Consider the following 25,751-nt stretch of genomic DNA (forward strand, 5'->3'; position numbering starts at 1 on the left):
AGTAGCAGCTCTATCCATTCAATGCCCTCCCTCCCCTTGTCACTTTAGGCTCAGGAAAAAAAAAAAAAAAAACAAGTGCATCATCTCTTGTAGATTTCCATAAATTCAAAATCAACCGTAAATAGCCTCTTTATTAAAACTCTCTGCTAAGAATATGTCACTTACCTTGAAAACATCATGCTGAGTGAAATAAGTCAGCCACAAAAGGACAAATATTGTATGATCCCACTTATATGAAATATCTAGAACAGACAAATGTATACAGACCTAAAGCTTATTCAAGGTTACCAGGGGCAGGCAGGAGGGAGGGAGAAACGGGGACCCACTTATTAGGAGACACTGAGCTTCTGTTAAGGGTGATGGAAAAAGTTGGAAACAGATAATGGTGAGTGATGGCTGCACAGCATGAAGAATACAACTAATATTACTAAATTGTACATGTGAAGAATGCTGAAATGCCAAATGTTTTGTTACATACATATTTTCCAGAATTAAAAAAAAAAAAAGAATATGTCACCCATTTTCTGTAGGCCCCTGAATGTTACAGAGATAATATTATGTAAAAATGACAAAATTGAAAAAATAAGTAAAGCATTTAGTATGGTTCATAATAGGTGCTCAATAAACATAACCTATATTATTCCTATTAGGATATTTATTTTTCTATGAATTCTGCTGCCATTTGGTTCAATAAATACAAACTACCTGCTGATTGATCAGTCTCTCCCTCAAACTCTTCGTTAATGTTGAATAACCGTATCTTTAACTTCAGACTTTTGCCATGAAAGACGAGAAGTGGTTTTTTCTTGAACTGTTTTTTTCTTGTTAATGGCAGCCTAAATTAATCTTTCAAATTTATAAAACAAGGCTGTTTTTTCCCACACCGGGAGTCGAACCCGGGCCGCCTGGGTGAAAACCAGGAATCCTAACCGCTAGACCATGTGGGACACGCGAAAACTTTGAGCAAGCTTTATTTTTGTGTCTCCAAAGAGAGCCCAAAGACTTAAAAAAAAAAAAAAATTGAGTACATTTCAAACAGAAACCCTTGAAACAAAGTCATATGGAAGCCAAGTCATCTTCACAGTCACTCCTCAGTGTTAATAGCAGTCTGGGACCAAATTGGCGAAGCTTCAAAGACTTCAATGCTAGTGGAAAATAAGTGTCGCTTTTTTTTTCTAAACGCCTTGAGGATTTTCCTAATGGCAAATATTTGGAGAAGTAAACAGGTTTTAACAGATGATGCACTTATTTAGGTAACACTTGGAAGCTGTCCTGTCACACATCAATACTAAGATTTCTAATTCTGTTTGAACATACCATCAATTCTTTAAGTTTTCTGTTTTGTTTTTTAACAGAATGTGTCCAATAATGTTAGGAAGTGAGAAGAAAAGTGTTGTATTTTGCCCTTGCTTTCCTCTTCATTATTTGTCACAACATAAATTTCTTCCTCCCCACCTCTTTCGCCCCTAGACAGCTGGTTTAGTGAGCTCTTCGAATAGCAAACGCACGGATTGTGCACTGAACTACACTGACTTTAATAACAAATCTTTTCTGGCAATCCTGCTGTCCTCAAGGACCCACAGGCTTTCAATCCTGCTGTCTTCTAGAAAGTGGCTTTAGACAGCTTAAAAACCCCTCTAAGGTCCTAAAATTCGTCTTTTCTTTCAAAGAAGAGCATTTTTTTAGTCATTTGGTTTACATTTACAGTAGGAGGAGAAAATACAGCAGAAAAACCAGCTGGAGCACGAATCTTAGCACAGGACGGGTTGGTTCCACGCTTTCCTTCATCTCAGATTTCTCACTTTATTTCAAATGGTCCCTCTACCTTACAGTTAACTTCTCTCTCCCTTTCGCGTTGCTCTACCGGAGGGACCGGGGTTTGGGTATACATTCTCCCTCACACTGTCTCTTGCGGTAGACCCTAATCCTCTTCAACCTCAGCGTTCCCTGTCTGCTTCTGAAATAAGATTATACTTTTTTCTAAACATAGTTTTTCCTTGTTAAAGGATGTCTAAATTATAAAATTTGGTGGCATTCCCACACCAGGAGTCGAACCCGGGCCGCCTGGGTGAAAACCAGGAATCCTAACCGCTAGACCATGTGGGAGACGACGAACACCGGGGCGAGCTTGAGCGAGTTAAGTCAGAACCGTCGACTTCCGCCCTCCCCGCTTCGTTGGTTCTTCGGTATCACAGCTGCTTCTGCGCCTGCGTAGATTTCGGACCGCGCTCTACTCTTTCTCTCCTAGAGGAGAGTCTTTGAATCTCTTTTCTTTCTACACTCGTTCTCTTTGCGACCTCATCTCGTCCCCTCGTTCTAGGTACCGTGTATACACTGATGAGTCGCAGATCGGATGATTCATTTTCCTAATTCCTCACGAGAAATCCTGCAGAGTACAAGAGAACTGGTGTTTGAGTTTTACAGGCTCTTTAATAAAAAATGACCACCTTGTGGAGTTAGAAAACCGCCACGGCAGAGGCCAAAATGGAATTGGAGCTCTTTTCCCCTAGTCTGCCGGCTGCCCAGACCGCCCCTGAGCACACCAGACAAGGCACCTTTCTAGCGTGTACACCACCGACTACACACACAGCAAAACCTGACGTGCGCCGCACACTTAGTTAACGTGCAACTGCCCTTGCCCTCTTGACCCAGTTTGTGCCACAAACCCGGCAGTGTTCGTAGCGGTGAGCCTGCCCCTCTCCTCCGTTGCCCGGTTCAAGGCTGGGCACAGGCACCATCCCGTCTCCGGAAAGGTCATCTTTTTCCTTTGAAGAAACAGGAATAGGACTGCCTGTGCCGCTGGAACATTCCAAGTTCTGTTGACTCAACGACTAAAGGCAGGATTTGTGTCACTGAAAGGAGGCAGTAGTGGTTAGTAAACGTAGCTTATAAAATTGGGAAAAGGCCCTTACTGCAAACATTCATTATTGATGGAAATTCCTCGTGGTTTCCAAAGCCGCCCTCGGTTTGAAGCGGCGTTTCACCGGGAGCAGGTTACGCCTCAGCCGCTACCGTGTGGACTAGCGAAGCACAAAGCGGCAGTATTCGCGGGAGCCGCGGGGGGAGAGCTAGGCTTCTGAGGCTTAAGCGACACAGAAGTTGTTTTTACCAACAGTGGACACTTTGGAGGCCATTTAAAAGCTAAGATTCTCCTTCTCTTTTTTTTTCCTTCTCACTCCCTGCGTGTACCAGGGACCCTCAAGCTCTCTTTCTCTGTCTCTCAGACTGACTGAGCTCCCTAAGGCTTCCGTGGCAGGAATAGAGCCAAAATACAGACTATTCTGCCTCGCATATATTAACACGGATGGAGGGAAAACAGGCAGTGAACATAATCCAGTATCATTGAAATCGAGTGTAGTTCTTAAGTAAAAACTACGAGCAGTAACTACAAAACTATTGTGTGTATTAGACACTTTCAAGGACGTTTGCTCATTTGTTGTTGTCGGGTGTCCTTGAGTCAATTTCGACTCAAAGCAACCGCACGTGACAGAGTAGAACTGCTCCATCGGGTTTTCTAGGCTGTAATCGCTAAGGGAGCAGATCGCCAAGTCGTTCTCCTGCTTGCTCATTAAATACGCTTTGGTTAAGTGCTGGAAACCCTGGCGGCGCAGTGGTTGAGTGCCACGTTCGAATCCACCAAGCACTCTTTGGAAACTCTATGGGGCAGTTCTACCCCGTCCTACAGGGTGGCTGTGAGTCGGAATCGACTCTACTGCAACGGGTTTGGTTTGGTTTTCTGATACCTCTGAGGTAGGTCGTATACACATTTAGGTGGCTCTTGGTTAGTATCTTTGCATCTTGAGCAGAATTACGTTGGTTTGTTTTTTAATCAGTGAGACAGACACCTTCCGTCTGGGGATTTCTGCTTTGGAACATCAAAGAAAACTCTCCCAAACCAGCCGCATCAGTTACAGAATACCTTACATGGTGGGTCTCGATTTGGGGGTCCAGAGAATTCACAGGCACTTTCCAGTTTCGAATTTTCATTTGATAATTAACTTTTTAAAAATATTTTACCAGTTTTAAAGATAAACTTTCCCATTGTAACCCACACATTGGGCGGGCGCCATACTTAGGTTAGGATGTAACTAAAACACGTGTCTTAGTTATTTAGTGCTGCTATTTTTTTTTTATACCACAAGCGGATGGCTTTAACAAACAGAAGTTTACAGTTTGGGAGGCTGAATTCAGGGTGCTGGCTTTAGACGAAGCCTTTCTCTACCTTTCATCTCTGGAGGAAGGTCCCTGTCTCTTTTGAGCGCTTCCCTCTGGGCAATCTTCACGTGGCTTGGCATCTCTCTTCCCCCATTATCTGCTTCCCTTGCTTGTTTAATCTCTTTTATATCTCAAAAGAGATTGATTTAAAACACACCATAGGCTAATCCCTCCTCATTAACATAACAAAGAGAACCCATTTCCAAATGGGATTATAACCACAGATAAAGATGTACAGCACATATTTCGGGGGGACACAATCAATCCATAACAGCATAACTACTTTTGTCTCTCACTCTGCCCAAACTGAAACTTGTTGTTTTTTCCCTCACTGCATGAAAACTTGAGCAGTAAGACACCACCTTCCAAATCACCCCACTTCTCTTTCCCACCTCTCCCTCCTGCCCTGCTCTTTGCACTCGTCTTTCTCTGCAAAGCCCTCCACAGGCTCCTGCCCACACCAGACCCCAGCCCCAAGGCCACCTCGGTCCCAGGAAGCCGCTGCAGAGCCTCCTGTTCAGAGGACACTTGCATTTCCTCTGAATCCCAAGGCACAGGTCTTTTTAAAAAGATGTTGTAAATTACGCCTCACCTCCCTTATTGTTTAAGTTATTTAAAAGGAAAGTTCGTGAATGAAAATCAGACTCCATAATCCCCTGGGAACCCATTCCTGCACTCAATCATTCTGTCAAGTAGTTCTTCCTTTTATCTAACTTAAATACTTCCTGCTGTACCTCTGTGTGAAAGCTGCCACCTTTTCACCACCAACTTGAACAAAATGTTCCTGGGAGGAGGGGAAAAAAAAACACAGATTGTTGAAGCTTAGCCAGACCAGTCAGTGAGCTGCATTTCTTTGATTCCACACGCACAAAGCCTTCTTGTTGACACAAGGAACAGCTATGCCTGTTCCCATGCGTCTACAGCTGGCTCTCACTGGGCACTTCTCCCATTTTAGCCACCATTTGGTAGTGGAAAAAAAGCCCCAAACATATTGTACTTGCCGGGCATCTATATTAGCCAAAGTGAATGGGGTGTGATTCAGGTCCACGGCTGCCAGCCTCTGAGGAGTTAGCATGGTTTCCATTTCAGGAGGCCCAGGAGTCATCCTTTATAAGGGCATCCAGAATAGGCTCCAATCAAAACTCCACTCTCCCAAGGAGAGCTCTCGTCGCCACAGACCCAGCCTATGGCACAAAGTTAACCTCAGGCTCTTTTGGGTAACAGCACCTGCTCCTGCTGGTGGTCGGGGGAGTTGACTGGCGTGGCCTAACACTAGGTTCGCTTTCTAAAACTGAGTCTGTTCTCAGGAGTCCACCAGGATGGCAGAGCTTCCTCAACGGCGCGTTTAGATTGCGTAACTCTGCCCCTCACTTCTACCCCAAACCTGGCCAACTCCTACTCACCCTTAGGGCTCAAGGAAATATCCTGGGACTTCCAAAGAAGTTAGTGCCTGGTCTGAGGGCTCGCCTATGGGCTGTGGGCTGTGGGCTGTGGGTCGTGGGCTGTGGGCTGGGCTAGTACTTTCCCGGTTCTCTCTCTCTGTAGACTCTAAGCTCGTTGACGGCAGAGTCTGGGTCTTTTCCTCTGTTGTATCCCAGCATCTAGCACAATGTTTGACACAGATAATTATTTCCTGAATAAGTCAAAGTACTTTTGTTTCTTTAGGGACTGTCCTATAAAAAAATCCATTTTTCCCTTAAATCAGCAAATAACAAAAGGGGAAAAAACAGTCGCTGTCGACTCTAACTCATGGCGCCCCCGTATGTGTTAGAGTAGAACTGCGATCCATAGGGTTTTCAATGGCTGATTTTTCAGAAGTAGATCTCCAGACCTTTCTTCCAAGGTGCCTCTGGGTGGAATTCAACCTTCAACCTTTTGGTTAGCAGTTAACCGTTTACACCACCCACAGACTTCAGCAAATTAAGTAGAAATATCTCCAGAGCCTGTTAGCACTCATTAAATGTTTGCGTGATTCATCGTTTGGTTCAGTCATTCACTTAACTGTCATTCCAGAGGAATAGTCTTAGTTTTCACCTAGGACCTAAGTGACAAAGCAAACTAAGGGCCTCTTGAGGCTACAATTTCAATATCTGAGCAACTGCACATGGAAAGAGAAGCCACACTGCTGTCTCCTGATATCCCTTCCTGCCTCACATACATTTTTTATTTTTACATACCTCCTCTTTTTCTGATCTGATAGCACCAGACAGGGAGAGCTTCCCCAGATTACCACTACATCCTCCTTTATCTGTTTGTTTTTACCAGGGCTCATGCCTGGGGCAGGGTTATGCTTTTCTCGTTTTTCTGGAGGACCTTGGGTTTAGGAGGCTAAAACTATTTGTCTCAGTATTTGTAGTTCATTTCTGGACACCCACCAGCAGTCCTGAGTTAAGTGAGTTTTCTAGGCTCATTTTCTTCTTTTCCTGTGAGATAGTCTATTTCAATTATAATCAGTAGCTCCATGGACAGGAATTATGTCAAGCTCGATGTTCGTCATGGCACCTAGTATATATTTGATAGTAGGTGATATAAAAATAATAGCTGTCATGTGGAGAAATCAGAGCCCTCGTACATTGCTGGCAGGGATGTAAAATGGTACAGCTGCTGTGGAAAACAGCTTGAAGTTTCCTCAAAAAGTTAAACAAAGAAATACCACATGGCCTAACGATTCCACTCCTAGGTATACACCCAAAAGAATTGAAAGCAGGGATGCAAACAGACACATGTACACCAGTGTACATTGTAGCATTATTCACAATAGCCAAAGAACCCAAGTGCACGTGGAGAGGTGAATGGATAAACAAAATATGGTACATACGTACCGCGGAATATTATTCTGTCATAAAGAGGAATGAAGTTCTGATACATGCTGCCACATTAATCAACCTCGAGAACATTATGCTGAGTGAGATGAGTCAGACACAAAAGGACAAGTTTGTGTGATCCCACTTCTATGAAATACCTGTTGTTGTTGTTAGGTGCCGTTGAATCGGTTCCGACTCATAGCAACCCTATGCACTGCCCAGTCCTGCGCCATTCTTGCAATTGTTGTTGCGCTTGAGCTCATTTTTGTAGCCACTGTGTCAATCCACCTCGTTGAGGGTCTTCCTCTTTTCCGCTGATCCTGTACTTTGCCAAGCATGATGTCCTTCTTCAGGGACTGATCCCTGCTGACAACATGTCCAAAGTATGTAAGACGAAATATCTAGAATAGGTAAACTCATCAAAACAAAAGATTCACGGCCACCAGGGAGTAGGATGGGGGGTAAGTGAAACTAAAAAATAATAGTAATAGCTATGACATACGGCGTTCACTATGTGCTAGATGCAGTCTAAACTCTTTAATATATTAACTAATTTAGTTCTCATAAAGACCGAATGAGATAGGTACTAATATTATCCCCATTTTACATATTAGAAAACTGAAGCAGAGAGGTTAAGTAGTAGCTTGCTCAAAGTATTACAAGTTATAAATAGTAGAAGCAAGATTCAAATCCAGGCATTTTGACTCCAGAATCTGAGTTCTTCACATCTAGCTTCCTTTTCTATCATGAGCATGCTGCATAAAACAGGGTGCTGTCATCGACAGCAATAATGACAATGTCTTCAGCAACAATGACAATATCCAACTGGCATCTTCAGAGGAGAGTGAGGTAGATGTCGCATGCTCTTCTTAAACCAACAAACGTTTCCTGATCTAGAGCTTCCTTAAGCTGACATTGGCAAAGTGATGTCCCTGGCCTCTTCTTCCTCATCAGCTCCCCACCTTCAGAAATACCACCTTCTTCACAATTGTTTAAAAATAAATTAAGGTTTTTCCTCTCTTAACCCAGCCCAGAGAAAGGAATCTCATAGTTTTTCCTACAACCTCTACTCAAAACTTCACTATTGTTCACTGATTGATTAATCGACTGATTCATGCAATCCGTAACTTCTTTTTTTAATTTAGAAAAACAGTAAAGACATTTCAGAAATGTGTGCATCCTCTATGTTTGAAAAAAGCTCCCCAGTTGAGCTATTATGAACGCTTAATCCAGAGACTGATTTGATTAAGCATTCATTTATGATTGCTATTAAACTAAAAGTCACATGGCAATAACAAGAATGAAATAGCCCTTCCACGTTCATAATCAGAATATAAAATATAGGGGATAAGTATAATAGAGGTTGATACAACAGCATCCCGTTATGACAACACCCCTTGCCTAGATCCAAATCGACTCCTAAAATACCTCAGATCTTACAACTATCCACCATGATAGCCTGATGTGGCATAAGCTTTTGTCCAATACCCCAGAACCAGCATATAAATAAGTCCATTCAATTAAAATAAATAGATGTTTTAAGTGTCAATTATAAAAGTTTCAAATATGTATATTGTCAAAGCCATTCACTGCTATGTCAAAACAATAGCATATATGGACTACTGCTCTCTGTTGAGATATTTGTTCAATTTAGCCAGGTCAAAATTTCGGTATTCAAAAAGGACGGTAAAGATTTGTAAACACCAAATCTTAAGACTGTGAAAGTACTCCGTTAATTCGATAAATTCTGAGCTTTTGCTTTCTGTTCTCTGTATCGCCTTTGTGATCCTTTCTGGGGTATAGAAACCCAGCACTACCCTGGAACTCAGCCAAGAGCAGAAAGGATACATATAATAAATATCATTTCTCTTTTGCAGCTTTACAATCCACAAGTCAGCTCACATAAAATGAAGTCATGTGGGCCACAAACTGTTGGTGAGATATAATCAAACATCTGTGAGGTTCTAGCTCTTCGAAGATATCAGTCATTATCAGGGTGTGGGACAGACACCAGAATTTGCACAAGCTCTTATGACAAGTCCATAAAATTGTATGCAATCTAGTAAAGTTGCCAATGAGCCACTCTTCTTGGGTCACATGAATATTCTTCTCCTGGCCCCCATTCAGAATACCCCACAAAATAGACAGTAATCTACTTCCATGCTGATTTCCAAGTCAGCTGTTCATGGTTGCTCTCTTTCCTGACCTAAAGAAACATATTAATTTCAAGTTAATGCTGGAGATTCCTCAGGCAACTGCCTCACCCAGCACCCCCATGTAATGAATCACGCCCTCCTCCTACTTTCTAACCTCTAGTCAAACAGGCTTTCTTGGGTCCTGTGCTGTTTATTTCTATCCTCTCCTGTGATGCTGGGGCTGGATTGTTGTAGACTATGCCCCCTCTGCCAGCTGGCTCTGTTTGGCTCTGCCAATCCAAAACCTATTGCCATCAAGTCAATTCTGACTCATAGCAACCCTATAGGATGGAGTAGAACTGTCCCATAGTGTTTCCAAAGAGCGGCTGGTGGATTCAAACTGCCTGCTTTTGGTTAGCAGCCGTTTGGTTAGCAACCAAGCTCTTAACCCCTGTGCCACCAGGGCTCTGTTGGGTCTGCCAATAGGGGGCACTAAAGTGACAATGAAAGGCTGCTTCCTATTCTGCCAGTGTGACTATGACCACAACACTTTATATATAGCTGTGGCTGCTGGTTCCGGTTTTTCCAACACTTCCAGAACCCTCCTCATCATCACCCACCTCTCCACTCAGAGATACCAGTGCTAGCTGGTCAATGTCCCCTCGTCAGAGATCAGAGTTCCAGCACCATGGTCCCCTCTTTAAGTTCCCAAGGACCAGGGCCAGCCAAGCAGTGCCTCTCCCAGCCCAGAGGCCTGAGTCCCAGCTCTGCAGGGCCCTCCAAGCTTCACTCCATATTTCAGAGTCCCCTTTGCCTTTTCTCTTCCCTAAAACCTAGCTAACAACTCTTTATATTAAATTCTCTGTTAAAGTAACTGTGATGGTTTCTGTCTTCTGACTGGACTCTGGTACAGGTCCAACAAAGAAACACTTTCAGTCTGATTTCATATTAACAATTCTTTAAGAACACAAGTGTTGGCTGCTATCTTCCAATAGGTGATTAATCTTTATTAATTCATACTCCAGGACTGCTCCTCAATCTGATAGGCTCGGAAATTGACCATGTCAGCAAGCAACAAAAGCAATTCTGTCCTTCATGTCACTGTCATGAGGACAGAGACATCTGAATCAGTATGACCGCTACTCACTGCTTGTCCTATATGGTTGTGTTGTGTGCCGCCAAGTCGATTCCGATTCATAGTAACACTATAGGACAGAGTAGAGCTGTCTCAAAGGGTTTCCTAGACTGTAATCTTTATGGGAAAAGATTATGAGGTCTTTCTCCTGTGGAGCCAACCGGGTGAGTTCAAACTGCTGACCTTTCAGTTAGCAGATGAGCACTTAACCACTGCACCACCAGGGCTCCTCGCTTTTCTTACAGGCAGAGCTATATAAAATGCCAAGTACTCGTTGTTAAAAATTGTAAAGGGTCTGAGGTTTTACCCTACTTGTTAGGTGCTATCGATTTTCAGCTCATAGTGACCCCATGTGACAGAGTAGAACTGCCCCACAGAATTTTCTAGGCTGTGATCTTTACAGGTGCAGATCACCAAGTCTTTCTCCTGAGGAGCCACTGGGTGGGTTTGAACTCCCAACCTTTCGGTTAGCAGCTGAGGCCTTCAACACTTCACCACCAAAAAACAACTAAACTTAACCCTTTGTCATGGAATTGATTCTGACGCATAGAGATCCTATAGGACAGAGCAGAACTGCCCTGTCATGGATCGAATTATGTCCCCTCAAAAATGTGTGTATTAACTTGGTTAGGCCATAATTCCCAGTATTCTGTGGTTCTCCTCCATTCTGTGATTGTAATTTTATGTTAAAGAAGTTTAGGGTGGGATTGTAACACCCTTACCAGGTCACATCCTGATCCAATGTAAAGGGAGTTTCCCTGGAGTATGGCCCGTACCATCTTTTATCTCTCAAGATAAAAGGAACGGGAAGCTAGCAGAGAGGAGGACCTCACACCACCAAGAAAGCAGCACTGGGAGCAGAGCACGTCCTTTGGACCTGAGGTCCCTGCGCTGAGATGCTCCCAGACCAGGGGAAGACTGACAACAAGGACCTTCCTCGAGAGCTAACGGAGAGAGAAAGCCTTCCGCTGTAGCTCGCACCCTAAATTCGGACTTCTAGCCTACTGGACTGTGAGAGAATAAACTTCTCTTTGTTAAAGCCATCCACTTATGCTATTTCTGATACAGCAGCACCAGATGACTAAGACATGCCTCACAGGATTTCCAAGGCACAGCCCCAAGCCCAGTGCTGTCGAGCACAGCTGGTGGATTCAAAAATGCCAGCCTTTTGGTTAGTAGCTGAGCTCTTAACCACTGTGCCACCAGGTTTGCACTGTACAACCAGGGCTCATTTTACCCTTCTTTCAAGCTAACAAGTTAGCCTACGACAGTTTCATGGATGCTGACAGAAGACATAAAACTCCTGGGTCAGAGGCAAAAGACTTTACTACTAATGGCAACAGGAAGCAGTAGTCACAGTGTCAGCACTTGCACAGTTTCCTCAAGCCCAATTCCCACGTGACACTGTGAAGCAGGCTAGGTGACGCTTGCACATGCAGTGTGTTGAGTTTCAGGAGAGGAACCCCGGTCTTAGGAAACCCAAATCTTTTACAACGGGCATTGAGCATGCCTCTATGCTCCGGAGGGAGACACTATCTCTCTCTTTCAAGGCTGTATTTTGGCAAATAAGTCCTGCAAGAGCTGCTAACGTACACTCAGTGGTCTATATCAGTGGCTCCCCAACCCCTTTCATCATCCTAATCACCTGGAAAGCTTGTAAAATATTCCTGGGCCACAGCCCAATGACCTACAAAAGTTAGGACCCTAGGTAGGATTCAGGAGCCTATATTTTAAAATCGTGCTATTGGTGAGTCAGATGATCAGCCTTGTTTGTCAACCACTGGTCTATGTCAAAGCAATATAGTGTCTGACATGGTGAGCAATTAATTTTCAAATGCCATTTCTCCTTGCCAAGTAATTAAGGGTAATAAGTACCTCAGGCTCTGCAAGCCTGGCTCAGTACAGAATTTGAATGATACTTTTTTTTATCTTCTCAGCTCTACAATTTAAAACAGTATCTTTCAAAGATTCCCTATTCTCACACTTATTAGTGAATGTCTCCTTGTCTCCCTGTCTCATATCACCATATCTACCAAAACCTGTAGGAGGTCTATTAAGTGCTTACCTAACCTAAGTCTTGTTATTTTAGCTGTGGCCTAAAAATTCCATTCTCGAAAACATCCCCAAGTCTCAAAACAACCAGAAGAAATAATGCCCAGCTCTGTAATGCAAATATGCCCCAAATTCAGAACTTTTTCTTTTTCTTCCTTACGAATCGGTGATTCAGCATTGTTTTAAATAAACATACAAATATGGAAATAGAGAATAGTATGTTAAAAAAAAAAAACTTCCAGAGCTGAAAGAAGAGCTATTTTCCCAGATTCACTTTTAAACACCAACATTTTCAAGAAGTTCCCTTCTTAGAATTTTCCATTTTCTGAGATTTAAGCAGTTTATCTGCAAATAATATGACAGGTCTATCCAGGTCTACTGTAAGAGTCTCAGAAGCTCTTAAGAATGATAATGGTTTCTGACTTACTTCCCTGGAGGCATAAGAGGGCCATGTCCCTTGTGAGAGGAGATCATAAAAAAAAGAGGTCACTTTAACATACACAGGCCCCAATTTTTGGTTAGGATAACTTCAGACAGTTTAGTGGTAAAGACCGGCAATCTTTCACTATGTAAAATCACAAATTGTGAATTGGCTGCTGTTACCACTCTCTGAGTTGGAATAGACTCAATGGCAATGGATTTTTTTTTTTTTTTTTTTTTTTTACTACCCACAGTAAAATAAGGAAGCAATTTCAGTAGTTTTAAGAAAATGGAAAAGGTTAAAAAAGTAAAACAAAACAAAAAAACCAAACCAGTTGTCATGGAGTCAATCCCAACTCATGGCGACCCCATGTGTTTCAGAGTAGAACTGCTCTCCATAGGGTTTTCCTGGCTGTGACCTTTTGGAAGCAGATGGTCAAGCCTTTTTTTTAAGGCACCTCTCGGTGGATTAAACCACTAACCTTTTGGTTGTTTGCACCACCCAAGGATTCATTGGAAAATATCATAGGAAGGAAAAAGGTCGCCTGATTGAATAACTCTACCGCTAAAGATACTGAAAAGAAATTATTACCTGTAGTGGTTAACAACAGGAGAGGGAGGAAGGGGGAAAGAGGAAGTCATTGATTAGGGGGCATGAAGCACCTATTAAGGGTGATGGAAAAATGTGAAAATGAATAGTGGTGATGGTTGCACCCCATGATGAACGTAATTAATGTCACCAAATTGTATATGTAAAAAGGGTTGAAAGGGCAAATGTTTTGTTATATATATGTGTCTTAGGCTGGGTTCTCTAGAGAAGCAAAACTAGTAAAAAGTATAAACACGTAGATTTATATCAAAGAAATGGCTCATGAGATTGTAGAGGCTAGGATGTCCCAAGTCCATGGATTAGGATAGAGGCTTCTCTGGATTCACGTAGCCGCAGGGGCTGGTAAACCCAAGATCGGCAGGCTTCGCTCACAGGCTAGGAAGAACTACGAATCCCAAGATCAGCAGATAAGCTGATAGCTCAAGACCCAAGAATCGGAGGTCAGATGAACAGGAGGCAGCCGCAGGATTCAGCAAAAAGCCAGAACATCTGCTTATCTTGGATGCAGGCCACACCCCCAAGGAAACTCCCTTTCAACTGGCTATTCACAGCAGATCCCATCATGGGAGTGATCGCATAGAAACCTTGAGAATCATGCCCAGCCAGTTGACCCACAATCTTAACCATCACGGTATACTTACATTTTTTTAAAACTATTAGTAATTAAAATTACATAATAATAATAAAGGATTGTTTACTGCTGTATATTGTCAGCATCCTCAAAGAAAAAGAGAAATCCTTTTTATATATAGCACAAAATTCAGGAGGCAATATCAAAAAGTTAAACCATTTTACTCGTAAAAAATAAAGGCATTAGAGCAAGAAAATGTCCTCTTCTATATTTCTACAAAGGAGCCCTGGTGGTGCAATGGTTAATGCTCTCCTGCTAACCGCAAGGTTGGTGGCTAGAACCCACTGGCTGCTCTGCACGAGAAAGAGGTGGCAATCTGCTCCACTGAAGATCACAGCCTTGAAAACCTTATGAGGCACTTCTACTCTGTCCTATAGGGTCACTGAGTTGGAATTGATTTAACAGCAATGGGTTTTATAGTTCTAGAGAATGGGCAATTAAAAAAAAAAAGTAACAGATACCTATTTCACACCATCTGCAAAATGGAATAAAGACTGAAATACAATATTGCAAATGTACTAGAAGAGAATATAAATCTTTTAATAATCTTGGGATGAAGAAAGCTTTCCATAAACATGACAAAAAGCTTCAAAGCCATGAAGGAAAAATAAATCCAACCTCCTCAAAATTTAAAATGCTAGTAAGAAATTGAAGTATTTAACAAAAGATTGAGATCCATGATAAAGTGTACAAATCAAAAAGACGAGCAACTTTCCTTAGTCTCCTAGGGCTGCCCTGACAAAGCACACAAATTGGGTGGCTTATAAGAACAGAAATTTATTGTCTCACATTTCTGGAGGCTAGAAGTCCGAAACCAGGGTGTCAGCCATGTTCTCTCTAAGGGCTCTTCTTATTGCCATTTTACTAGATAAAAACCATTTGTAGCTTACCAATCTTTTCTCTCAGCTTCTGGTAGTCCCATGCACTTTTTGGCATGTAGATAGCTTCTCCACATGACCGCCTTCCCTCTGTGTGTCATGTCTGCTTTCTTTCATGAGGACAGCACTCAGACTGGGTTAGGATTCACCCTACTCCAGTATGACCTCATGTTAACTTAACTGATAGTATCTTCAAAGACCCTATTCTAAAACAAGTTGACATTCACAGGCTCTAGGGCCAGGCCTTCAACACATCTTTATGGGGGACACAATTCAATCCGTAACACAATCTAACAGGATGATAGGGAAAGGATAAGAATAGGCAATTCATCAATGGATGAATGGATAAATAAATTATGGTATATTCACACAATGGGATACCATGCAACGATTAAGAACAACAATGAATCTGTGAAACATTTCAAAACATGGAGGAATATGGAAGGCATTATGCTGAGTGAAATTAGTCAATTGCAAAAGGACAAATATTGTATGAGACCACCATCATAAGAACTCTAGATAAAGTATAAACACAGAAGAAAATATTCTTTGATGGTTACGAGGGTGGGGAGGGAGGGAGAGGGATATTCACTAACCAGATAGTAGACAAAAATTTTTTTTAGGTGAAGGGAAGGGCAACAGATAACACAGGGATAGTCAATACAACTGGACTAAACCAAAGGCAAAGAACTTTCCTGAATATAACTAAATGCTTCAAAGGCCAGAGTAGCAGGGATGGGGGTCCGGGGACCATGGTTTCAGGGCACATCAGGCCAATTGGCATAAAAAAATGTATTAAGAGGCACCTGGGGTCTTAAACGCTAGTAAGTGGCCATCTAAGATGCGTAAATTGGTCTCAATTCACTGGAGCAAAGAAGAATGAAGAACACCAGAGACACAAGGTAAATAAGAGACAGAAAGGGCCACATAAACCGGAGACTCCATAGTCCGAGACCCGAAGAACTAGATGGTACCCGGCTACCACCAATCGCTGCCCTGACAGGGAACACAAGAGAGAATCCAGATGGAGCAGAAGAACAATGGGATGCAGATCTTAAATTCTTGTAAAAAGACCAGGCTTAATGGTCTGACTGAGACCGGAGGGAACCTGATGATCATGGTCCCCAGACCTTCTGATAGCCCAAAGTTGGAACCATTCTCAAAACCACTCTACAAACAGGGATTGGCCTGGACTGTAAGACAGACAATGATGCTGGTGATGACTGAACTAATTGGCTCAAGTAGACACATGAGACTATGTGGGCGACTCCTGTCTGGTAGCAAGATGAGAAAGAAGAGGCGGACAGGAGCTGGCTGAATGGACACGGGGAATACAGGGCGGAGAGGAGGAGTGTGCTGTCACTTTAAGGGGAGAGCAGCTGGGAGGGCACAGCATGGCGTTTATGGCTTTTTGTACTAGAGACTGACTTATTTGTAAACTTTCACCTAAAGCACAATAAATACAATAAGAAAAAAAAAAGAATAGGCAATTTATAAAATACAGGGGCCAAAAAAATATGAAAAAATGCTTAGCCTCATTAGGGTCAGGGATATGCAAAAAAAAAAAAAAAAAAAAGATACCATTCTCTCACCTGACAGAGTAACAAAATGATAATACTTGCTGTTTTAGGATGTTCTCTCTCCTCAAAACACCCCATACCTGTTACTGTCAAATCGATTCTGACTCAAGGCAACCCTACAGAACGGAGTAGAACTGCCCCAGAGGGTTTCCGAGGAGCAGCTGGTGGATTTGAACTGCCAACCTTTTGGTTAGCCGAATGCTTAACCACTGCGCCACAGGGTAATCTAACTGTAATCTGTGTTACTTTTAAAAGTTCTAACGCGGAGGACCCCATACTACTGCCCTGGATTGGGCGCTACTGACTGGGCCAGCTTTCGAGGTAAGGAGTATTCTGGAAGGAAAGGCAGTGCCTAGTGCCACGTGGGGGTTAGGCAAGGGAAGCCTGGGCACTATCTGGTTCTTTTGATAGTCTCACATCCTCCTTGAGGCACCTGAATTGTAATGTAAACCTGTACTGAACTCTGTGGAAATATTTTAAATATCCGTTTAAAATCAGGATGAGTCTTACACACTGGGACATCTCATGCATCAGCAAAATTAGTAAAAAGATTTGTCATACATTGGTAAGAGCATGAGTAAAAAGAACTCTCATATACTCATTATACTTTTCGAGAAGTTAAAAACAACTCTCATACGAATAAATAGTAAGCATGGGTCAAAAGAGTTATTTCACTCGTCGCTAAAAGACCCAGCAGAATGACAAAAGAGGATACGAGAAGAGAATGCTGGAATAACACTACAAAGTTAGATATGAGAGTGGTTAATGTGCTACAAGGCAAAAAAACTGTACCCTCTTTTCTACAAAAAAAAAACATTTTATTAGAGAAAAGTCATTTGCAGCTTACCAATCTCCTACAACTTAATATATAACTTTACACAGTCTGGCTCTAACCAACAGTAAATCGCAGTCCAACCAAAAATATCAGATAACCCTTAAAAGAGCATGTAGTAATCTGTTTTCCTGATTTCAAGTGTCGATATGTTTTTAAAACATATTTTTAATGACAGTAGTTTGGTATAGCTTTTTAAAGTCATTTGACTTTTGATCCAGTGGTTCTACCCTTAAGACTCTTTCCCATAGAAATATTCAGATAGGTGCATGTGTGCGCACACAGGCACACACGCTTTTTTATAGGTATAAATTCAGCAATGTTCACTGCAGCATTAACACTGGAGAAAAATTGGAAACAACTTAAATTTCACCTTTGGGGAATAGATTTTTAGGTGAAAGCATATGCATACATACAGACATTCATATGTTGTTAGCTGCCATGAAGTTGGTCCTCTACTCATGGCAACCCATACACAATGGTACAAAACACTGCTCGGTCCTTTGCCATCCCATTATCAATTGTGAATTAGACTATTGTGATCCATAGGGTTTTCATTGGCTGATTTTTAGTCCTTTCTTCCTAGTCCGTCTTATTCTGGAAGTTCCACTGAAACCGGATCAGTATCATAGCAACACACAAGCCCCCAGTGACAGACATGTGGTGGCCACATATGAGAATCCTGGCCAGGAATCACATCCGGGTCTCCCCCATGGAAGGCCAGAATTCTACCGCGGAACCACCAATGCCCCCATATATTTAGACACATGCATAAGTATTCATAGCACTGTTAAGTAAAAAATTTTGCAAAAACAGTATCTGTGATTTTTAAATTTAAAAATGAAATTTATACAGGCATGTTTAGATACTTGTAAATATACGTATTTTTAAAAGTCTGGAATTAAACACTAAATTGTTAACAGTAGCATCTCTGGGGAATATGATGGAAGGGAATAAGGCAGAACAAATCTCACTTTTCATTTTATATTTTACTGTATTGATTGAATTTTTACAAGAAGTATATTACTTTCATCATTAAAGAAACTAAAAAGGTAACAAAGGCATGAAGACTAAATGCCAATGAGGTATTCTGAATTGAGTCATGGAACAGAAAAAGGATACTAGTGGAAAATTGGTGAAATCCGAATGTAGTTTAGTTAAAAAGAATAAAAATAATCAGAAAAATATACATGAACGACAAATACTTGACCGAGGAATTTGGGAAATGGTGGCATTACCCTCTAATAACCAAAGGTGAGAATTGCCAGAAACCCGGAGGTGGAAACCGTCCGAAGTTCTGAAGCGAAGACATTACAGTTTTTCCTACTGTGTACAAAGACTGGGATTTAAGTCAGCTGGGCACAGATGGTCGATAGAAGACATATTTGTGGCTCTCTTTATGAGAAGACTCAGAAAATGTCCTCAACATTAGGGGTAATTGGTGCCTCAGAGGACGCACTGCACCCCGGGGTACAACCTGTGGAAAGAGCTATAAAGAGAATTTCGATGTCAGGTTTCTTTCTCAGGGGCCCACTGTACATTCTGAAAATCTATCTTCTTTATTAGGCCATCTACTTGTGTTTACCCATTTTCTCCTCTCCCAAGTTCGAGGAAGAAATAATCATTCCTTCCTATTCCAATCCCAAGGAGTCTCCATCTGTGCCAACGGGAGGCTGTCACTGAGCAACACTGTCCTCTGAAGCGATGGTTTTAGCCAGATTTAAATGGCTTGTGCTTTCTCAGGTTGACCCTTCAGTCCATTCCAGCCTTATTTATCAAGCGGAGTTATTGGACAAAAGAAGTTAACAGGGTAACTTCCAAACATTAATTCCACATCGTTGGCTGTGGAGACAAGAAAAACTGCCCCGGCCTGTTCCATTAGAACCGTTCCCCGTCACCTGCTTCCGCTCCCACCTCCCACCTTGAATTTGGTCACCTAGTTACAGCCTGCGAACTCTGCAGCGCTTGGCGTGACCATTTTCACATTTAAACAAAAAAAAGCTGTACAGCCTCTCAGACCCCATTTCAGAGTTTAAATGTCACTTTTTTTTTAATGGAAAAAAGGTGAAAAGGGTAAAATCAACAGATGTGTTGTGCTTTTAAATATGTCCAAAATATAACTTTCTGATATGGCACTTTTGATATACACGACAAGGCACAAAATGGAATATCCAGACAGATCTCAATTACGTTATGTTAAACTTGAACACTGCATAGTTGATGGTATTAAGAAATTATTAACTTTTAAAGATAAAGTGTTTTATCTAAAAGTCTACCTTTTAGAGATTTATACTGAAGTATATATATAAAAAAAAAAAAAAATACAATGCCTGGGCATTAGCTTGAAAATAATCTGCGGCAGGGTGGGACAGAGCAGGGAGGAGCAGGTGGAGGCGAAAACAAGGTCGGCTACAGGGCAACTGCTGAAATTGCATTATGGCTGGGAAGTGGGGTGTCATCCTGTTACTCCCTACACTTTTACCTGTTTGAAATTTTCCATAATAAAATGCTTTTTAAAAAAGTCACAAAAAGGAGAAATTTTACACAAAGATGCTTACTCAAAAAAACAGGAATATAACAAACGAAGAGATTCAGTTGGAAGTCTGGATTAAAGCAACTGAACACCTCTCCTTAGGCTCCAAATCCTGTGAAATATTTAAAAAGAACTGAAGAATCAAAACAGTGAGGGAATACAAGAAATGGTAACCCCAGAGTATCAGTGGTTTTGAGAACCTCAAATGTTCCTCAGATTCTCGAGGCGAAGCTTGTTTGCGACGCTCAGGCCTCACCCCAGCCCTCCTGAATCAGTAACTCAGTGCGAGGTGCCAGGGGGTGGGGAGGCTAGGGGCCCTGCTACCTGGGTTTTAACTAGGGTGGGTAGTTGATTCTGATGTACAGAATCAAGTCTAAGAACCACAGAAGGCTCTTCAGGTTAACAGGAAGTAAGAGGAAAACCTCAGCCTAAACTAGCCCTGAAGAAAACAACCAGAAAGTTAAAAGCAGTTCCAGGGACAGAGTGACAGAAAGCTGGAGGCCTGCACTGGGCTGGTCAAGTCCTAACCTTCTCCACATCCAGATCTGAGTGGGAGCGGCAGACGGCTCTGCCCAGGAGAGAGGAGCTCCGCCCTCGGAATAACACCCTCTGTTTTGGCAGAGACGGGAGTGGTCTGCCAGCTCCCCATGCACGTACTCTGAAATGAAGCCTGTCAGTGCACAAGCCCCTCTCACTCAGGGTAACGCCTTTTGGAGTAAAAGGGCTTACACGAATGCAGGAAAAATCTATACCAAACCCTCTTTCATATCTAAGAGTCAACATTAAAAGACAATCAAAAGCACTATAGATAATTAGCGAGTTGAACAAACAGAACAATTGACAATCAATGGGGGAAACAAAAAATTAAAGGAACAGAAAATGTTAAAAATTCTAATCAGTATCCTCAGAAATCTAAGGATACATCTATGAAAAAAGGCAATTAGAACAAGAACGCAATCTTGAATATTTTAAAAATAACTACTAAATTTAAAATGAAATGTTGTTGGTTGCTGAGGAGTCGGTCCTGACTCACGGCGACCCCACGTGGCACAGAGTAGTACTGCTCTTGGGGTTTTCTTGGCTGTAATCTTGACAGAAGCAGATCAGGCCTTTTACTCTGCGGAGCCACTGGGTGGATTTGAACCATCAACCTTTTGGTTAGCAGCCTATGGCAAACTGCTTGTGCTACTCAGGTTCCTTAAAATGAAATAGACAAACTGAATAATAATGTAATGGACATGCCTGAAGACTGAATTAGTGACACGAAAGGTAACATTTGAGAAATCTTTCAGAACACAGCAAAAGGACCAAGACAAAATACAAAATTAAATGACAGAGGAAAGAGTCAGGAAGTGTCACATTCATCTAATAAGAGTCCCAGAAAAATAAAGTAGAGGAAATAATCAAAGAAATAATTTTAAACATTTTCCCAAGTTCAAGAACAGTACAGTTCTTCAGAGTGAAAGAACCATGGGCTAAGTAGAATGAATGACAATGTTCCACACACCTAGACAAACACTGGTGACATTTTAGGACTCCAAGCATAAAAATGAAATCCTAAGTTTTTTAATGAGGGGAAAAAACAGGTTATTTACCAATTAAAAAAAAGAGAGAGAATCAGATTTGTATCTTTTAATAAGCAATAACTTATAGAGTAAGAATTTTAATAAGCAATACTATACAGTAAAAAAACAATTATGTTACAGCTTCAAAGTTCTGAAGGGAAACGATTTTGAACCTAAACTCTTAAACTCAAAAAAAATTTCAAGTAGAGAAAGTCAGCATTTAATTACTTGAAGATATGCTGCAACAAACCAAAAAAAAAAGAAAACAGCAACAACGAAACACTAATCCTGAGATGAAAGAAAAAGCAGTGAAAACAGTTAAAACTCACAGTTGTCTACGTAACTATATACAACGTGAAACCAAAACCTCACACAGTTATACTATGAAAAGAGGTGCAGGTGGTGAAGTGAACGAATGTTAAGGTTATGTCTCGTGGAAGATGGGTAGAATATACAGCTACTGATGAAATACAGAGCATGGGTAACAGCAATAGGTTTAATTATTTCTAAACCCTAGGAAAACAAGGGGGGAAACCACTCAATCGAGGCAATAAAATGCTGAAACAAAAAAGAAAACACAGTACATAGAAAATAGAAAATAAGATGGCAGGGGTAAGTCCAAACATTTCAGCAATTTCAATTAATATGAACGGATTAAAGTCCTCGGGGACTCTTAGACTGAACCCTCAAAAAGCTGTTTTGACAATGTTAACTGGACAAAGTAGAAGTCATGCAGAAAGTATTAACGAGGACAAAGAAGAGTATTTCATAGTGACAAAAGGCACAACTCACCAGCATTCATTTAATGTTTTCATATCTCAGAAATCAATTGATTAAATGGGCAGTAAGATAGGATACAAAAGGTTTGAACAATTAACAAGCAAAATCTAATATAAAAAACCTTGTATCCAAAAACCGTTGAAGCATCCCTCCTCCTCTAAAAACTCATGGAATATTTATAAATACTGATTCACATTTGTGTATGTAGAAAATCATATAGGCTACATTCTATCCACTTGGAAAGTTTAAACATGTTGTAAAATAATTCTTGGATTAAATAATGGCAATCGAACCTGAAACTACCCATTAGAAATAACTGTCAGACACAGCCAAAGCAGTAGTCAGAGGAACATTTACAGTCTTAAATTCATTTATTGGAAAACAAAGAAGACGGAAGATAAAACTGCCTTCCCGATACCCCTTAGAGCAGCGATCCCTGGAGGTATGGTGGTCCTTGAAAGTAGCTCAGAGGTCTGTGAATTTGTTTATGTATTTTAAGCCCATGGAATCTGTATACTATCTAGTGATAAAACTGCACACTGGCAAAGTCTTATTTTAGAATACCAACTTAGTAACATTTACTTCAGGAAAGAGATGAATTGAGTTGGGAGTTACATCTTTGATTAACATAAATATGAAAACTGAGTCCCTTGAAGTCAGGCGTGGCCTATTCGTTCACCACTGCAGTGGCACAGAAGTAAGCACTCAGCAATGCTATATGAGCTGAATTAATGAATGTAGTAGGCAGCCAATTTTCTAAAATATGGGGGTCATTGGAGGAGTAGGGAGGAAGAGAATTAAAAAAAAAAAAAAAAGGTCTGTATGCTGGTTACAAGGTTCAAAAACACTGACCTAGATGTGAATTTTAATCTAAATTTGTGACATCACCAGTGCTTTGTGCCAGGGGTCCCAGGATTCTGGATCTTGCCAGCAGGGGAGTGAGAGGTCTTTCTTCATAGCTGCTAGCAGCTTCCTTGCCTTTCTTCTTGTAGGAAACATTCATCAACTTCATAGTCACAATGTCAGATAAAATTAATTTTTCAACTATAACAACATAACTTTTTAAAAACCTAGTCCCTTCTAGTTGTATGTCAGAAGGAGAGATCTACAGCTCTAGCTGGCACAAGTGACTAGAACATGAAATCAGAATCCCTGGTATTATAGGAGACAAAAAAATGGAAGAAGCTTTTATTTACCTAAAATTTTAAAAAGGGTTCAGATACTACTCTGTCCTACACGGTTGCTGTGAGTTGGAGTCAACGCAACAGCAATGGGTTCAGGTTTTTTCACTACCTTTTTTTTTTCAGAGGATGAATTTTTATTAAACCTTAAAACTGAGCTAACATTTCATAAACCACGGTTTCTGCTATAAGAAATGGGTTGACCCTTATTAAGTACTATACTTTATGTACTTTTTCATAGTGGGATAAAAGGTACAATTAAAAAAAGAAGCCCTTCAACTGAATCTAAATATACACAGAGGCCACATCTATATTAATATTTCAAATGTTCAATATTTGAACTACTTAAGTCATGCTAGTACATTCGTTTAAACGTATTCTTTGAAATAAACAGGGAAAATTTAAATTTCAAGACCTTTTAATAATGTGAACTTGATCTGTTTTATTTTTATTTATTTTTAATATCCTTCCTTGCTACAGTTAAAGAACAACTCCTTTCTTTCCTGCATTAAAAACAAAATGGCTGTATTTCTCTACCCAGCCTCCAGCTTTGCTTAGCTGAATTAAACATTTTAAATGCTTTCCTCTTTCCTACTAAACCAGTACCTTCAAAATCTTTATTTGCCCAACAGCAGACTTCCTTACATAATAACAATACATACAGATACAAATACGAAGTAAAATTCTGTCTGCAAATACTGTGTATGATCCCAACAGTAACGACACAGCCTTAAAAACTGATTATGTATTTATTAGCATAGGTTCAAAGAAATGACTTAAAAATCCAACATAATATCTTATGGGGCTTACAATTACTAATGCAGGTTTTTTTCTTTTTTTAAAAAAAGGTTTTCCTCCACTAACTTGAGGATGACACTACTTTACATGCTTCAGTTACGCGGGAACATCAGAAACTAACACATCCTCGGTCTTCGCAGAATTAGCATTAAGTCCAAAAAAGTCCTTCTTGATGATGTACCGAACACACTGCAAAATCACATTTCTTTCATGTCTGATGTCCGGAGCCAAAAGCTAAGAAACAGTAATAAAAAGATCAGCTGGTAAATAAAATATATCTGAGAAAGACAACCTAAAATATTAAGTGTGCTTTTCCCACATAAGGAACATAAAAGAATAAGAGATGTATACTTACTAATTATTTTGCTAAAAAACAATGCAAGAACATTTCCTTTTAACTGACACAAAGATTATCTAGCTTTTTAAACAGTACACATGTTCATATTGGGGGTTCTTCTAGGGGTATCTAACAAACGGCAGAAAAAAAGGCAAAAATGTCTGCAATTCTTTAATCTAAAATCATGTCAAAAAGGACCTTTAAACCTAAATCTATAAACAGTCTAGAAATCAGTGAGTTAAACAATATATATTACATATAGTAATGATGAAATTAATAGCTAAAAAAAAAAAAACTCAACAGTCCTAGACTTTCCTAACTTCCCCTTTTTGTGCTTACTGAAATTGAAAGAAAGCTAAAAATCCCTGGAGTGCAGGAGTAAGTCCATGACCAGCGAATCATATATTTGACTAAAAGGATAAAGCAACTACTCAATTTATTTTCTTATGTCATTAATGTAGTTCGAATACATAGCCTAAAAACTTTTAGTGAAAAGATGATTTAATTATGAAGTATGAGAAACATTTAAAAACGTATTTTGTACAGCACAGAAAATTAAAAACAGAGAGAGTACTTTGGCTCCATTTTAATAAGGATTGACCGTGTCTATACTTAATACCTCATAGAGCCATAAAACACTTCAGCTACACTATAAGCACTTACTCGATGAGGCAAAAACAGACAGACCTTCACAGAATGTCAATAGATTATTTTTGCAACTTCATTAAAAGTTTTGGAATATTCCTATCACCCTTAGATATGAAAATCTTTGAAAAGCTTCATATCCATTACTTAAAATCTAAAAATGCACTGCTTCGTCTTTATTAGGAGGAAAGATACTACTTTTTTGAGTACATCATGCTGAGAATAAAGCCAACGATGCACACAAAAAACATAAATAAATAAATATTCTTATCGAATCCTTAATCACAGAGATTGGGGATAATAAAGGTATAGAACGAGAAAGAATGAAGAGAGTCTCCAAAGAGAAGAAATGAGAATCATCAAGAAACCTCAGCCTCTTTCATTACTTTGTATTTCTAAACAGATATTTGTACTAAAAACCACTTTCTCCCTTTAGCCTACCATTTTATTTAACTGTGTTTTCAAGAAAAACTTAAAAATCTCAATATTTCCTTACCAATCAGTCAAATCCAGGCTCTTTTATTTTAAGCAGTTTTGAAGAGAAGTGTAGTTATTCTACATTTACTGAACCCCAGCTACATGCTAAATGCAGCTTCAGAACACAGATACACAGATAAGTC

General features: G+C 40.5%; 1 protein-coding gene and 2 non-coding genes across 3 annotated transcripts in view; all 3 read right to left on the minus strand.

Annotated features, from left to right (window-relative positions):
• Positions 1 to 875: 875 nt before the first annotated feature.
• TRNAE-UUC (transfer RNA glutamic acid (anticodon UUC)) lies at positions 876 to 947 on the minus strand. The gene has a single exon. It is a non-coding gene; the product is annotated as a tRNA-Glu (tRNA).
• A 1,087-nt stretch (positions 948 to 2,034) lies between these two features.
• On the minus strand, positions 2,035 to 2,106 carry TRNAE-UUC (transfer RNA glutamic acid (anticodon UUC)). The gene has a single exon. It is a non-coding gene; the product is annotated as a tRNA-Glu (tRNA).
• Positions 2,107 to 21,493: 19,387 nt separating this feature from the next.
• Positions 21,494 to 25,751, minus strand: part of NUFIP1 (nuclear FMR1 interacting protein 1) — a 47,400-nt gene continuing 43,142 nt past the window's right edge. Inside the window, exon 10 of the mRNA XM_003412664.4 lies at positions 21,494 to 24,383. Within this exon, the coding sequence (XP_003412712.1) occupies positions 24,246 to 24,383 (138 nt within the window). The 3' untranslated portion in view covers positions 21,494 to 24,245. The remainder of the gene's footprint in view (positions 24,384 to 25,751) is intronic.

Source organism: Loxodonta africana, chromosome 17, assembly GCF_030014295.1.
Source record: "Loxodonta africana isolate mLoxAfr1 chromosome 17, mLoxAfr1.hap2, whole genome shotgun sequence".
Classification (NCBI taxonomy): domain Eukaryota; kingdom Metazoa; phylum Chordata; class Mammalia; order Proboscidea; family Elephantidae; genus Loxodonta; species Loxodonta africana.